The following is a 16,403-nucleotide window of genomic DNA, read 5'->3' as shown; positions in this document are numbered from 1 at the left end:
TGGAATGGTTCTCAAGGTGTGGACATTATTCTTGTATGTGGCACATTTAAATTCCATAATGGGACTGAGGGTGCTCATGGGGGAATTATTATTTTAAGACCTTTCATGAAAGCCTTAATGACCCATATGCGGAAATGGGCCTGATGCTCACGATGTTACAGTTATGCTGCAATTGCAGCAAGGTGCATTCATACGGAAGTGTATGCTTGCCTTGATTTCTCTAGGTGCAGCAGATAACTTACTAGTTGTTACACTGTGAGAGCACAACAGTCTATGTGGTGTGCCAGCAGTTTTGGACAAATGTTTTCCATTTAGCTGCATATTAGGTTCTAGTTGTTAGACGCTTTGCCTCTCTAAGAATGTCCATATACTCTGGAGGCAGCTATAAGTTTGCAAACTCTGACTTCAGGAGTCAAATTGTGAGGTTGAATTGTTCGAGGTTGGGCTGCCTGACTTTGCAGCTGCTGTGAGTCAGAAGGTCTGGTTTGTTGTTAAGCCTCTCGTGAAGTACTAGGTATAGTTCCAGAAGTGTTGTGTTTTAGGGTTATCGTGCCCAGGTGGGAGCTATGATATTGAGAGGTGTCAGAATTTCCCGACAAGAAAAGGAATGAGAGAAAGGTGGAAAAGTGTAGGCAAAAATCCCTGACAAATTCATCTACAGTAAATTGCCTATGGATTGTGGGTGGTAGTACCTGGAGGAGAAGCTTTGGCATTTTGAGGTTTCTGTGGTGGCGAACAGGGTAGCGTCTGACATCCCACAACAGTGGAAAAAGCGATGAAGGACTGAGCTAACTGAATCTTTACCAGATCTAGCACATTGATGTGCATAGTTTGTTGGTAATCGTTCCATGCTCCCTGGACCATCATGTTATCCATGTTTCCTACCCACCTTAAGAGTGATGCATTTGTGCTGATTGTCATTTGTGGGATTGGATCCAGAAAACGGTCTGCACTTGAGGAGATTGCCATGACCAATGGACCATGGGTTGAATCAACTCTAGATCCTCTAGACTGCCCTTTGCTTGTGACCACTAAGATGCCAGACACTCTTGTAGGTGGCACATGTGAAGCCCAGCATGCTGTGCAATCACTATACAGGGAAGCCATTATGCCCAGGAGGCGCATCACTGCTCTGATTGGCAGGCGATTATCTAGATAAAGAGAGCCCATTGGCTCTGGAGATTTAGAGCCCTCTGGGCAGTGGGATATGTTTTGGCTGTAATAGAATTGCTCCCAGATATGGCTGCATCGGGACAAGATGTAAGTGGGACTTTATTGCACTGATTGTAAAACTCAATTTGTGCAGCAGGTCGATGGTAGTCTGTGTATTCTGTAGACATTTCTGTCTGCTTGAACTCTTCATTAGCTAATCGTGCAGGTATTTGAAGACATGGATGTTGTATATTCTCCAATATGCTGTTACCACTGCCAGACATTTGGGAAAGACTTGTGGTGCTGTTCTCACTTTCAAAGGCAACACCTTGAACTGGTAATGATGTACATACACTTACCACAAACCTAAAGTAACAGCGATGTGTTGGACACGAGTGACATGGATTGAGGTGAAGTGTCAAGTGGTATAGGGCTGGGTGCCTTGTGTTCCATACTCTATTTTGGAAGAGGCCGAGGTTGAACAGTGTCCTGACTCATCCTTGTATGACATGTTTTGTTCCAATAAATGTTCTGCCTCCAAAAGTCTTTTTCTGTCCAGTAGTCCTTGGAGGTTTTTAAAGACATTGCCCTCTGCACCATGGTTGACTGTGGTACGGGGTTTCTTATGTGTCAAGTCCTTATGGGGTTTCTTTGGTGGGAGTTCCTGTGGAGCCAAAACCATTAATGATGGTGGCTTTGGTGCCGATGGCTTTTTGGGTGTCGGTGCCAATGATGTGTGTGGAGTCAACGCCATATATTTACTCGACTCTGACCATTTTGCTGGCACCAAAGAGGTACCCAGCACCGATTTCTGGATCAGTGTCAAGGGCTATGCAGGTGTTGATGGCTTTGTTGGCACTGAGTGCTTCTTTGGCTTCTTTGGATGCCTGTCTCCTCCAATTTAACCATATTGACCCTTAGCCAGATTAGGATCAATTGTACAGTTGTCCTGTCTCGGGTCCAATGGGGACTCTCTGTGTCAACCAGAACCCGAAAGCTGTCATCATAGTTTTTGGAGTCCTGGTACCACTCCAAGCACCAGATACTCCTAAAGTGGGAGCCTGTGTAGGAAAGGGCCCCTTTTTGCATGGTTACCCTCTAACATTTTGCCAGATACATGCTACCAACTTGACTGAGTGTGTGCTGGGACCCTACTAACCAGGCCACAGCACATGTGTTCTTTCCCAAAACTGTACCTTTGTTTCCACATTGCCACACGCCTGGGCCACATGTTAGTCCTTTGTAAAAGGTACCACTGGCACCAAGGGCCTTGTGACCAGAGAGGGTCTCTGAGGGCTGCAGCATGTATTGTGCCACCCAAAGAGGCCCCTCGCCTTAAAACTCACCCACTGCCATTGCAGGATGCGTGTATTTGTGCATAGCAAGCTGAAGAGTCGACATAGCACACATCCCTGCGTGCCCTGTCCACCACCACTGCCTGTGGCATTGATAAGTCACCCCTCTAGCAGGCCTCATAGCCCTAAGGAAGGGTGCACCATACCACAGGTGAGGGCATAGCTGTATGAAAAGTATACCCCTACAGTGTCTATGCCATTCAAAGACATTGTAAGTGCAGTGAAGACATTTTGAGTACAGGGGCTGGGAGCTTGTCAACACGAACTCCATAGTTCCTTGATGGCTTTACTGAAGACTAAGATGTTTGGTATCAAACCTCTCAGCATAATAAACCCACACTGATGCCAGTGATGTTTTTTTTTATAAAATGCACTCATAAGACATCTTAGAGATGCCCCCTGAAAAACAACCAACCTCCAGTGTATTGGCTGACTGGTCCCCGGCAGCCAGCACTACCAGACAGGCTTCTGACAATATGGGGTGGGATCCTTTGTGCTCTTGGAGGTCAGAAACAAAGCCTGTTCTGGGTGGAGGTGCCTCACACCTCCCCCTGGCAGGAACAGTAACACTTGGTGGTGAGCCTCAAAGGCCCTCACCTTGTGATGTGCTGATTTGGGCAGCTTCAACTAGTGAAGATGCCCGCCCGCCTGTCCAATCCCCGCTTTTGGCTGCAGAACAGGCGGGAAAATTAGTTAGAGTAGGAGTGTCCACCTTTAACTGGCACACCCCTATGGTCGCCAGGAGCTGGGGTGAACCCTTCTCTTATAAATTCTCTATCGTGAATTGGGGAATTTGAACCTCTCCTCAGGAGGAAAAGGTGTAGGCACCCTAGGGGACAGTAGCTATTGGCTACTGCCCTCCCGACCTCTGTAGCACCCTTAAATGTAGTATTTAATGGCTGCCCTGAACCTTGTTCCTCAGATTTGATGACCTAAGAAGAAGAATAAAGAAGAGCAGTGCAGCAGTAGAGAAGACAACGACGACTGACTTGACCCCAGCCCTACAGGCTTACCTCCTCCTCCTGCGACCCTGCTCCAAGAAACCGGCGTGGCCCGCAGCCAGCAACCTCAAGAACCCCCGGAACCTGTACTCTCGTCAATAAAGCCTCTTGACTCTTGTGGACACCAAATGTGTCCAACCAAGAAACCAACACAAGGGCTCCGGATCCAGGTGGATCTTCGACATTTGCACCACTCTATAATGCCCATGGCCTGAGTCCAGGTGGCCCACCAACACAGTTAGGTCTCCCCAGCAATCCTTACCTGGGATTCAGCGTTGGACAACTTCTTCTGACCTCCCCCTCGACGCCTGCAGCCTCAACCTGAAAGGTCCCCCCGACTGTGACCAGAGCTGGGTTGTACGATTGTCCAACGCAGGTAATTACTTTGCATGCCTTTGCCACGCATTTATTATCACGCGTTCTTTGACTGCGAAAATCCATTTACCAGGCATGCCAATACCACACATTGTTTTTAGATTTAAAAACAATGTATTTGTGGGGGGAGACCCCCTCACCCCTCCAACTTACCTTAAATGCAGGGTATTGGCATACATTGTAAATGCATATTCGTGGTGAAAATATGCGCGCCTAAAAAATGTATGGTAAAGGCACAAGGAGGTAAAAGCCTTGTTGTAAAGCTGTTTCCCCCAGAGCTGGCGAGAGAAAAATCGGTATTGGCATACGTTGTAAATGCATATTCGTGGTGAAAATATGCACGCTAAAAAATGTATGGTAAAGGCACAAGGAGGTAAAAGCATTGTTGTAAAGCTGTTTCCCCCAGAGCTGGTGAGAGAAATCGGACGCCCAAAGACATCCCTGTTCCCGCCAGGAGTGCCCAACCAACAGTGTCCCAGCATCCCCCTCTAACCAACTTATTTCTCCAGTCGTGGGATTCAATCAGCCAACCTTCGGAACCATAGCCTGCATCTGTTTTCCCCAACCGAGGATCTCCATTGGTTGCCACGGGTCCCCCAACACCTCATTAGCACTCTATACCGGGCCGCCCCTATGCCGCTGGTGGTGCAGTCTCAGTGGTCTTTGGTGGCCCCTCCAGTGCTGATCTTAACCCCCAGGGCCTGTGCTCCTGACCCCAAGGTACTTACCTGTAACCGGTGACACTTCCAGGTGCCCTCAGCCTCCATAGTCTCTGCCATACCTTTGGGGACTCACTGGACTTGTGCACACTATACCTCTTTATGGTATAGTTTATACAGATCAAGCTTACTAGTCTGTCACATGCATTTTACTGTGACATGGCTTGAAACCAGCTGGTTTCTTGGGTGACATGACCACACACTAGCAGAAAATTCTCAAAAAGTCATTAGAATCGAGCAACGCCAGTCAAAAAAGTGACTGAGGGGTAGCTCAGACCGGATCTGCGCTATCTGGTGTGGAAAGGAAAGAACCAACATTTGGCCCTAGGAAATCATTCCCCAGGGCCACATACATTAATGTTAGGGGAGCGGCTGTTTGAGCCCCAGTGGGCCCCGGGATTCACAATGCCTGGGGTCATACTTTAATTATAGGTGAGGGGGTGCATTGCACACTCCCCAAGCCTTAACAAACCCCGGGGACCCCATCCTCCGGGACCAAATGCCATAATTAAGGGGAGGGGGCTGTATAGCACCCCTGCCTGATCCTATTGTGGCCCCAAGGGCAGCATCCCCTGGGGCCAAATGTCAAAAAAGGGGAGGTGGTCGTGCAGCCCTACTACTCAAGCCCTATTATTGCCTGGGGACCCATCTCCCGGGGTCGAATTCTATTATTAAGGGGAAGAAGGCAGCACAACCCTCCACCCCATTAGGGCCCAGTAATCTCATCCCCAAGGCTGAATTCTAAAGTTAGGGGGGTGGTAGGCCACCCTACACAAGACTTATTAGGCCCAGGGACCTCATCCCCAAAGGACATATTCTATAAATAAGGGGAGGGGGCATAATGCCCCCCTCTCCGGACCTTATGCGCCTGGTGACCCCATTAGGGGCCACAGGTAGTTGCCTCGGTGCCCACCCAGGTCACCCACAAACCTCAAGTTGGGGACGCATATTGCAGGAGCGGCATTGCTCCTGCCTGGAGGGAGCAGATCTCTGTACATTCTCCCTCTGGGAAGCATGTTTAAATCTCCCGCTAGGTGTGAGCAGACTTGCCCTCCCTGCCCTCACCCCTGCAGGCAAGGAAGGCATTTTCTCTCCCACCTGGCATCAGTGCGGGCAGGGAAACTACTCTATCCCTGGGGTAGGCTCCATGGGACAGTACTTGATCTGACTCCATGGGAATTGAGTCCCTGGGCCCTTTTAAGGCTCGGGGAGGGGCGGTGCGTGACACCCTCCCCTTTTGTAAGAAATCGGCCCCTTTTTTCCACATTTCGGCTCTGGGGGATGGTGTCCCCGGGGCCCAAAATGTTCTTTTGGAAGGGTGCCGTACAGACTCTACCACAACCCTCAATTTATTTTTATTATTTAAATGTCATGTCACCATTGCCCCCGTGATCCTGAAGGAGTTTGATTGAGGAAAAAAACTTTTTTTTTAATTTTGGCTTCCTGGGGGGATGGTCTCTATGGGTGCCCCCTCAACCCCCTCGACTCCCCCCACGTGATCTAGGGAAGCCTAGTGGGTTATGCCCCTCTTATATTATTTTTCTTCTCATGTTTCTAGTTGCCAAATAGAGCCTGTTCCAGCATGAGGGAATTGATTGGGAAATAAAGCTCCCTGCGATAATCAGAAGGCTATTTTTTTTTTACTGATTTTCGAGGGACTCTCACGAGAGTCCCTCGAACCCAATAGACCGGATATACAATTATTTTTTTTGCTTAATTTTTCAAAAACTAATGAACGGATTATCACCAAAGCACAAAAGCATAATCAATAGAACAAATTCTATCTTCCTGCCAAATTTGTATTGATATTGTTCAGCAGTTTTTGCCATAGTGCTTTTTAAAGAAGTCAGTGGAAAATGCCTGGGGATTTTGCATTTTGGGACCCCTCCTTTTTTCTCAGTTCCCACTTGACGGATCACGATCACACCCAATCTTTCCATGCACAAAATAGTAAAAAAGTAGCACTTTTTTGCAGTTTTGTGAAGATTTATCAAACAGCGCCAACGGTATTAGCAAAACAAACAAGGTAGGTTTAGCAATTTGGCATGGTCAGGTTTTCTACGTAAGGGAACAAAAATATATCAATGAATCTTGAAGTGTTCTGAAGAGCCTGCAGCAAACACTACATGACAACGCAACAATGTATTTGATGGAAGGCAGAATGCTTACATGTTTGTGGAATCGGTGTCCACACTCCAAAACATATATTGTATTTTGTCGAAGCTCTTCATGACATATTATGCAAGGATCTTCATCAGACGACTGTAAGAAAAGAAATCCAAAATTCTTTGGCTTACTTTCATTAAGAATCATTATGCAAAAACATACATTTAATTTGGGAGGTAGAATGCATGCATATTAATGAACCAGTATGTTCAAAACAGAGAAAGACTAGGATTACTTCTTTGTGATATATGTCTGTTGGGCGTGTATTCAGAGCAGGTCATTAAATTGCCCTTGGGTCCCCCTTATTGTATGTGGTGTGGATAGGATTATCTTTCAACATGTTAGAAACTCCTTTGTAGTAGGAATACCACAAATATAATAAATAAATTATAACGTTTCTGCGTAGGGCATTCTAGGACTACAAAGATTCCATTTTAAACAACAATTCCAAGCTTTTAACATCCACATCAATATGCACCTGTAGAAGATTTTGTAGAATACCCATCAGAAACCTAATCAAATTTCAATGCCCAGATTTTCTGGAGTTAACTCTGCTGAATGTTCCCTAGGCCCACCACAAACTAAGATATTGCTGTACCTTTCACTGAGCTGGGATTCTAGATTCATTTTATCATGTGTATTCTAGAGTAAGAGAGGAAAGCAGGAATGGAAGTCTTCTGACGTACAAGTTACTTACCTTCGGTAATGATGTATCTGGTAGAGACGATTCTAGCTGCAGATTCCTTTACGTAGAATTATCCCCAGGATCCGCCCAGGCGTCACCAGTGTACGTGAGGTCAGCGAGGTCACATAAGTCCCACCCCGGCGCGCCTACGTCAGTTTTCTTTGGAGAACTTTTCCACGCCACAACGCAGAGCCATCAGACAAAACTGAGGGAGTATGGGAACAGTGTGCGAAAGAGCAGAAAAATTGGAAAAAGGAATGGTGACAAACAACACCATAAGGAGCAGTGTCAACACTGCAGTACCCAAAGGCAGGGAAAGAAGAAAGAACAGAGCGCAGCCCTGAGCTGCCACCCTGCCAGCATGTAGACAGTCCCCCCACCCCCCCATGAGACAAGGGACATAAGCAAAAATGTCACAACGACATGTAGCAGGGCCATGACCCCAACCAAGAATAACAATAGGGAACCAGTACCAAGACAAACAGTGAAAAACAACTTCCAAGGCAACCCCGGTACAGAATGCGACAACCCCCCAAGGGGCAAATGGCAATGCACGAACAGGTGAACCCTACTCAGAGGTTAGCAGAGGCCCCAGGACCCTTAGTAACCAGGAGGGAGGGAAGGAACAAGAGCAAAGGCAAGCCTCCAACCTGGAACAGCCAGAACAGAGGGGCACAGGAGTACCCCTAGATCCATCCTCCAAAGCGACAATAGAGGAGGAAGGAACAACAAACAGGACAAAACAGCCTGTCAAAAGAACAAGGAATGCACCCACCGGACACATAGCCACCCCCGGGAGGCGAGTGCAAAAGACCAAACGAAAGGTTCTCGCAGAACGGGGAGGAAGAGCGGGCCGTGAAGGAATCTGCGGCTAGAATCGTCTCTACATGGTACATCATTACCGAAGGTAAGTAACTCATACATCGAACAGAGACTACTAGCAGCAGATTCCTTAACGTAGAATAGATACCCTAGCCATACCCCCGGGGAACGAGGGTCTGCGAAAGGTTCTCACCAGCCTGGACATAACAGGGGGTACCACAAGGGACTAGTCCAACAGACAGGTGAAGAGCCTCATCTCCCCCCAGGCCAGGGGAAGCCCTCCACAAGCAGAACACCACCGACTCCAAGGGGGGGCCCCTACAAGGCAACAGAACCTCCAACCAATGCCAGGGCAAGGAAGAGATAAAGAAGAACTTGAAGGACCCAAGGAAACGAGGGAAAAGGCGGCGAGCCCACCACAGTCGGAAGGCAACAGACCAGACAGAACGGCGCCGACAGCAAGAAAACAGTCGGAAGCAGGAAGAACCGCTGCGTCCCCCCAGATGACTGGCCGGGCTACGCCAGGAAGAAGGAGGAGGAGCACATCATCTCAGCCTCCAAGATAGAGAACATGAAGTTGAAGAAGGGCCCGGACACACCGCAGCGAGGGGTTTGTGCACACTACTCAAGGACCAGAGCCACAATGCTAGGTCGCAGAACAGCAGGTCAGATCTAGCACACAGCGCAGCGACCCCGAGGAAGACACCCCGGGGCACCACCAAGACAGTCTAATTCAGCAAGGGGAAATTGCACCTGCAACATCCATGAACGCCATGGAGAGCAGAAGCCCGAAGGCAAACACAACCCCCCAGCACAGTATAATCTATATAACAGCTACCACTACCCCACATAGGGTAAGTTAAGTCCCAAGACATGGGAACCCTCTTTGGAAGAACTTCCGCAGCAGAGGACAACAGAAAAAAAAGTTGCAGGGAAAAACCCCTACAGAAGGCTTATCAAGCAGCCCAAGAGAAAAACAGAAGGCCTAATCTCAGGGCCAATCTAGGGCAGATAAAGCAAAAACACATTCAGCAAAGAAGGATTGTCCAGCAGCCAACAGAACCACAGCCTCAACAAGGAGGGCTTGAGTGGCCATAAATCACACAGAACAACAGCAACTAGGGCGACTCGCCCATCAAGAGCTAGCGCAACTCACCGATCACTGAGGGGGGGGAGAAGGAGGAGGAGGACGAAGCCCCGCCAAGAACCTCCAGATGGCTGAGTCCGCCGGGGAGTGAAACAAGAGGGTGCCATCAAAGGGAAGATCCACCAGCCGTTCCCGTACATTTTCTGGGAACACGCTGTCCCAAAGCCACGCCTGGCGGCGAAGGGCCACCGAAGAAGCCATGGCACGACCCAGCAGCTCCGAGAGGTCCACAGTGGAGCGCAGAATAAACGCCGCCAGCTCCCGGCCACCTAACGCATGGTGCCGCAAATCAACACCAGCACCCTCCTGAGAAGCTACAGATCCAAGGGACTCCGCCGTGTCCCACAAACAAGAGGATGCCCTAGCCAACACACAAAGTGTTAAAGGCCCGCAGAGCCGCACTGGTTGAAGCAAACATATTGCGGCCCCAAGAGTCTAGCCAGCAGGCCTCCCGAGAAGGTGGAGCCAACAGCAACGGTAGGGAAGGAAAGGCGGTCCGCAACAAAGGCCCACTGGCAGATGGCTGGAGGAAAAGACACGCCGGGTCACGCGGCCCCAGAAGGTGTCGATGGAGAAGGTGTTGGGGCACCACATCCCCGTGGTGGGGCATCCCCAAGTCCCCGTCAGAGAAGAATGGAGCGGACCTTCAAAGGGGAGCAGCAGCTCCCTTCCACCAGAGCCCTGGTGGAGAACCTCCAAAAGATGATCTGCGGGCAAATGGGCAGCCGGATCGCCCACGCGCAGAATTCCCACAACCGTGGAAACAGCGCGAGTGAAGGCTGCACCCACCTCCGTACGGCCCCGCGGTGGTAAAAGCAGCTCTTCAGTGGGCGATGGCTGCAAACTAAGGCGGCCATTCCCGAAGGCAGCCGGAGTGGGCAAGGGCCAGGCCCGAAAGGGAGAAAGAGGAGCTGAAGAATGGGGGACTTGTGGTTTCTCTGGCAAAAACGCGGCAACAGCAGGAAACAGTCTTTCGATGAAACCGGGGAGAAAGCCACGACGCATCGGCCCGTCTCCGGTGAGGACGACACCAGCTGGTGCGTAACCTCACCTGTACAACTAAACTCTCCGGGATGGGGTGCTAGATGAGAAAATCAGGGACCCTGGAAGCAGGCCAGTGTCATGTTGCCTCTTGCCTATTCACTGAAGGGGAGTGGGTCCCGGTTTTGCCCAGTACCCACCAGTACGTCAATGAGGGCCTCATAAAAAGGAAATAGAGGTTCTTGGTTGGTCTGAGCTGGGTTCAAAACCTCAGTGAGGGCTTTCGAGGAATAATATTTCCAGTGCCCTACTGACCATTGTGATGAAGGACGCAGACTTCTTTATCCATGGCCAAGTATAGAGAGGATAACCCTAAATAGGGTGAAGTGTCCAGACAACTTGTATCCTGAAGATCCTCAAATATGTTTCCCTCCTTGTGAGGAAATAGTGTGTATTAGATGGTATGGTTGTGCAACCTCACTGTGTAATACACTTACCAACCCCTTTAGGACCCTTAGGTTTTGTTTTTAAAACCTTCAGTTCAACACTGGGGGCTGTGGCTCTGAGCAGAAAGACTTACACAAATGAACAAGTGTAAAGCATTTAAAAAGCACCAAAACAACTGGAGAATTAATCGACAATTCACAAAAGTAATCAGACAACAACTTATAAAAATAGACTGTATTTTTTGACACCACAGCAAAAAAGATCCACCAGAGGGTTCTGGAAATATAGAATTTACAAGGTATAGTAAATCAGATTATTTCACTCAACTGCGAGCAAGCTTTGGCAAATTTAACAAATGTGACACTTAAATACCTTTTCACCAAAACGATTGGCTAGTTGGAATGCAGTAACTTAGAGTCACTTTAGGCAGCCAACTGCAGTATGCAGCCAGTTAGGGGGACCAGCAAGGTCCTCAGAGGCAGTTACCTCTGTAGGTGAAGCAGTCCTCAGTCAGATCCAGGCGAACAAGTTACTTACCTTTGGGAACAATATATCTGTAAGAAACATAGGTTAGTTATAGATTGCTTACCTTAGAATTACCCCCAGGCATCAGACTGGATCCGGAAAGTTTTTCGTCAGCAGTCCTTCGCGTCCATCGTTGGCGCTGTGGTCACCGGAATTACGTTGCGGTATCTATATAGAAGCCAGCCTTGTGTGCTGGCGTCATTTCTGTACACGACTTTTCACGCCAGAAGCACAGAGCCATGCAAGACACTGACCACTGGTGAAAAATACTAGGGCCCTGTAAGGGAGTCCCTATCCATAGAAGTCAGTTTGCAGAACAGGGAGGATGGGTGGGGTGGTAAGGAATCTATAACTAATCTATGTTTCTTAAAGATATATCGTTACTGAAGCGAAGTAACTTGTTAATCTGAAAGAAACAATTAGCTACAGATTCCTTACCGTAGAATAGATATTCCAGCAATACCAACCCCAGAGGTGGGTCTGCGAACCAAGTTCACACCAGAAAGTCCTGGAGAACAGAACGGCCAAAGAAGCAGTCTCTCAGGACTTAGCTGTCCAGGCAGTAGTGTCTCATAAACGTGTGCACCGATGTCCACGTAGCTGCCTGACCAATGTCATTTAGGTGGACTCCTCGTCCCAAATCAGTAGTAGCTGCTGTCGCCCTGGTGGAATGGGCACACAGTCCCACTGGAGGCTCCTTCTTAGCCAAAGAACAGCAGGCTTTGATGCACAGAACGACCCACATGGAGATGTGCACGGCCCAACCTTTCTTAGCGCCCAGGTAACCAACAAGGAGCTGGTAGTCCACCTGGAATTGTTTGGTGCGATCCAAGTAAAAGGAAATTGCAAGTTTTGGATCTTCTCCTCATGCGGGATACTGCAGACACAGTCCCTCCCTCTCCCAAGTCTTACTTATTTGCCCTTCAAAGGCAGCTTTTCTTTGAAGCTCGACTTTTGGGCCAAGATCAGTGTGGCTTCCTGCAGGAGGCTGGTGATACCGCTTCCAGAGCAGGCTCTTACTGTAGCCTTTCATGAGAGTCGTTAGCACGTCTTTCCAGGAACAGAAAGCTGTCTCTGTCACAGGAACCCAAGTGCAGCCAGTGTGGGCAAAGGAGACTGAAGGCAACAAAGTGGCAACTTTGCTACAGTTGCACAATGCAATTTGTTACATTAATTCCGACCTGAGAATCAAGTCTGGTTTAATATAACAAGTTGTTTGATACCTTGGATGACCCACTTTGGGCGCAGAGTTTCAGGGTTAGCACAGCAGAGTGGTTAGCATGTAACTCTGCACTCGCCAAATTGGCGACCAAGTTTTTCCATAGTAAAAACAAGTTTACCGATTTCCCCATCAGAACATGCAAAATACATGTTCTGCCCATGATCCATGTTGCACCCTGCCTTAGGACTCGCTAGGCCTGCCACAGGGGTGACATACATATATAACAGGGGGAAAGTCAGCTTTTCCATTGCTTAGAATAGCAAAGTCCGGCCAGCAGTTAAACTGCTCTCCGGGCCTGAAAAAGGCAGGACGTGAGTCTCTTTTTATTTGTGTCCCACCCCAGGGTGGCACAACAGGTGCTGCAATCCCTGGGGGAGGAGCCTCTGACTTACATGCCCTGTGTTAAATTTTCTATGGAATTACAGGTAAGCTAGCTCAGCCAATTGGGTAGAACCCTATTTATCATATCATTTTAAGGGTAAGGGCACAGGCACTGAGGTCTGGTTAGCAGGCCTCAGTGCAATCTGAGTATAAAAAACAGCAGCATCAGTCCAAAAACTTTGGGGTGACATTACAAAAAGGGGCATTTCCTTACACTCCTCATACGTCTTCCCCATTGCCACCATCATCGTTAGCATATTGTTGAGATATGTCTGGGTTTAAACGAGCATACTCTCCTGGTCCAAAAGGTAGGGCCACAGCTTCAAAATCTGACAAAATTATTGGATTTGTGTCCAATGCTGAGGCTCAGGCCAGTGAAATCAGTTAAACAACACAGAAAATATCAGAGGGTCTAACACAACTGAGCTGGTGTATACGCAAACTGTGAACTAACAAGAAAAACTAGATCACCATACCATGTGTATATCTATCTAAGGTCATCCCTACAACAGACCCACATAGTGGTCAGGCAAGGATGCCCATCAGTCACCACACGGAACCGCCCTTCATCATTTGGGATTCCTTCAAGACCACCACTAGGGGTGCCACTTAGCTTTCACGGAGGGGGGCCCAGATTTTGAGAGAGCCCTCAATCGATCAGACAGGTCCTGCTGTGGCCTTGCTTCTCAAGTAGGAGGATGTTAGCACAAAAAAGGGGGGGACTGATGTCGCAGTGCACAAAAAGGTGTGTAAAGAATAAGAAAAAAGTGTACTAAAAGTGTACTAAAATTGGATGAGGGGGTACTGGAAATGAAATTTACTCTGGTGCTACCCACTCTTCCAACATTAAAAAGTAGTCAGTGACAATCACAAAAATTTAGACCACCTAGATGTACTGTGAGGTGAAATCAGTCACCATGGCGAGAGTGCTCGAGTAAGGGGCCAACCAACCTCTAGCGGAGGTCAAGTTGCGCGGTCAGTATCGGATCCACTGATGTGGTACATAGACAGCCGCAATGGATGCTTGTGGCCCGAAGGTGCTCCAGCATGATCCGTTTGGCGTACCAAAGACTTTCTCCGCTGTCTCTCAGAACTGGCAGAGTTCATAAACTGTCACAGTCCGCTCAAGGGGAAATTGGAGCAGGAATACAGCAGGAGTCTGTTCCATGGGACGGCTCTGTGGTCAGGAGGTACCTCGGTCACTGTGCAACTGCAAATGGTGCGAGTGGAGGGAAGACAGAGACCCAAGCTTCGGCTTCTTATGCTTTTTATGGGATCGCTTTGACTAACCTGAGCTCTGCGACTTCAAATTTGAACGTTCGTGTGAGCGGACTTGGAAACAATTGGACAGCCACAACTTCGACAAGGTCTGTTTATTCTTGGTGATGGATATCTTGGCTTTGCGGTAATGGATGGCTTTGTGATTCATCGTCATGTACCAAGGACACAACTCTGAGTTGTGTGTGGTGCAGAGGCACTAGAGACACATGTTGTGGGTGTTGTTACCGACATCTGTTGGTAGCAGTCACAGCATGGTTTAAAGCTTGTTGTTTTAGGGCCCATATTCTGCACGCTGTGAAGTGTTTAGAAAGAAAAAGAGTTTTACTGAGGGAAAAGTCTGTCAGACAACAACACTGCTAGTTCCGGATTAGTGTTGCGAGGTGTACAAAGAAAGAAGCTGTAATCAGCTTGCGGAAGTGGCACATTTATGGGGGGCCAACATTATAGCTAGAGTTGACGGTTCCGAAACCGAGCTGCATGACGCTACCTGTTGAAGAGTGAGGCGACTCCTGATAAAGTTCCAGGATCTCGTCTAGGACCCTAGATAATTCACAAGGTCAGGAATCTGTGGTTAGAAGTCTCTGTCAAAAGTAAGTAATTTGCTTTTTTTTTTCCCCAAGACCTTTATTGCGAAATCATGAATTGACAAAGCATAGAGCCTACAACCCCAAGGGCCGGCTGCGTTATGTACAGTTACCTAGTATCATTGTCAGAGTAACACAGCCCTTCAGCCGACATCCCAGAGGTCCGGCGGCGTGGTAAAGCTAGGTATGCACAGTCAAATTCGTATTCCGGATAGTTTATAGGTCTATGGTTTTTTCTTTTTTTTTTTAAACAAACGTTGTTGTTCGAAGCAGAGGAAATATTTATCTAAACAATCGCAGTCAATAATCTCGCCATAGAGCACATACAGCACAGCAGCAACCACAATCACAATCCCTGAGGGATGGTAGGCCTGGTCATTTCCATATCTGCTGATGGGGGAAGTACACAATTCGCATCTATAGGCATTCCAACGACCCCATTTCTTGTCCCAGAGTAATTTGCTTTTCTGATAGATTCTTCTAACCATAGGTTTCTCACTTTTTGAATAAATGTCAGAGCAGTACCACCCAAAGTGGTAGTTCTGTAGAATAGCTCGGACCAAAAGTCTTTCAGATACAAACGGGTAAAGAATCCCTTCCACCGGACGCAGCTATCAATGTTCGTTAACATGTGAACTGATGCCCACCTGACAGATGTCCAAGACAGACACTCCACCCAACAATGCAGTGGTAGCAGATGTGTATGCACTGAAATATCCACCTTAAAAATGTTGCTTTCTGCATTGCCGTACATTTCTCTGCTCCTGTGACTCCCACAAAGAGCTGATCGTCCACCGATGATTCTTGGTGTGATCAGATAAAATCTCAATCATGCGTTTTTGGGGTCTAAACGATAGTGCCTTTCTTCCTCTTTCTAGGGATGAGGTAGAGCTAACAATGTTGGAAGTGTGATGGATTATCTGATAAGAAAAGCATCACAACATAGCCATTGTCCAAACTACCAGTTTTTCTGTAAAAAAGGTAGTATAAATTTACTGTACAGAATGTGCCTCCAGTTAACTCAAGCGATGGGATGATATCGCTAAGAGTCAAAAGCTGCAACAATTGTGCTTTGGTTTGACTATGGTGAACATCAAGTATGTGCGTACCAAACTAAGGTCCCACTGGAGCATCACTAATGGTTTAGCCAGAAACATGTAGATTAGCCCTTTCAAAAAATACATATTAACAATTAATGATGGTTGGACGGAGAAACAATGAAATAATGACAGGGCTGATAAATAACCTTTAACTGTTACCCCAGCAAGTCCTTGCTTGGCTAGTGATAACACACAAAAAATTACATCCAGCAACTTTGCTTTTAGGGGTTGTGTGAGAAGTTGGCCTGATATGCAGTGCTCACTATTCTAGTGATCACTATGCATCAGTCCAAACGACCCTTATGGTGATTGGTTGTAAGTCAACCTTTTAGACCAGCTATCCTAGTAGCGTGGATACGAGCAGTCTTCGGGCTAAACTCTAGAGGGCGTGTTAAGCCAGCTGTTATACCATCACATATACCCCTTGAACACCAAGTGAAAGGACACCACACAAGTGTTA

At 47.8% G+C, this 16,403-nt stretch overlaps 1 protein-coding gene across 1 annotated transcript in view; it reads right to left on the bottom strand.

The window, feature by feature from the left end:
• The window catches only part of LOC147698809 (E3 ubiquitin-protein ligase TTC3-like), a 1,497,644-nt gene that overhangs the window by 10,017 nt on the left and 1,471,224 nt on the right, over positions 1 to 16,403 (bottom strand). Inside the window, exon 45 of the mRNA XM_086935406.1 lies at positions 6,772 to 6,864. Within this exon, the coding sequence (XP_086791532.1) occupies positions 6,772 to 6,864 (93 nt within the window). The remainder of the gene's footprint in view (positions 1 to 6,771; positions 6,865 to 16,403) is intronic.

Source organism: Lissotriton vulgaris, chromosome 8, assembly GCF_964263255.1.
Source record: "Lissotriton vulgaris chromosome 8, aLisVul1.2, whole genome shotgun sequence".
NCBI lineage: Eukaryota > Metazoa > Chordata > Amphibia > Caudata > Salamandridae > Lissotriton > Lissotriton vulgaris.
Note: the sequence above shows the minus strand (reverse complement) of the source record. Positions and strands in the feature narration are given on the sequence as shown.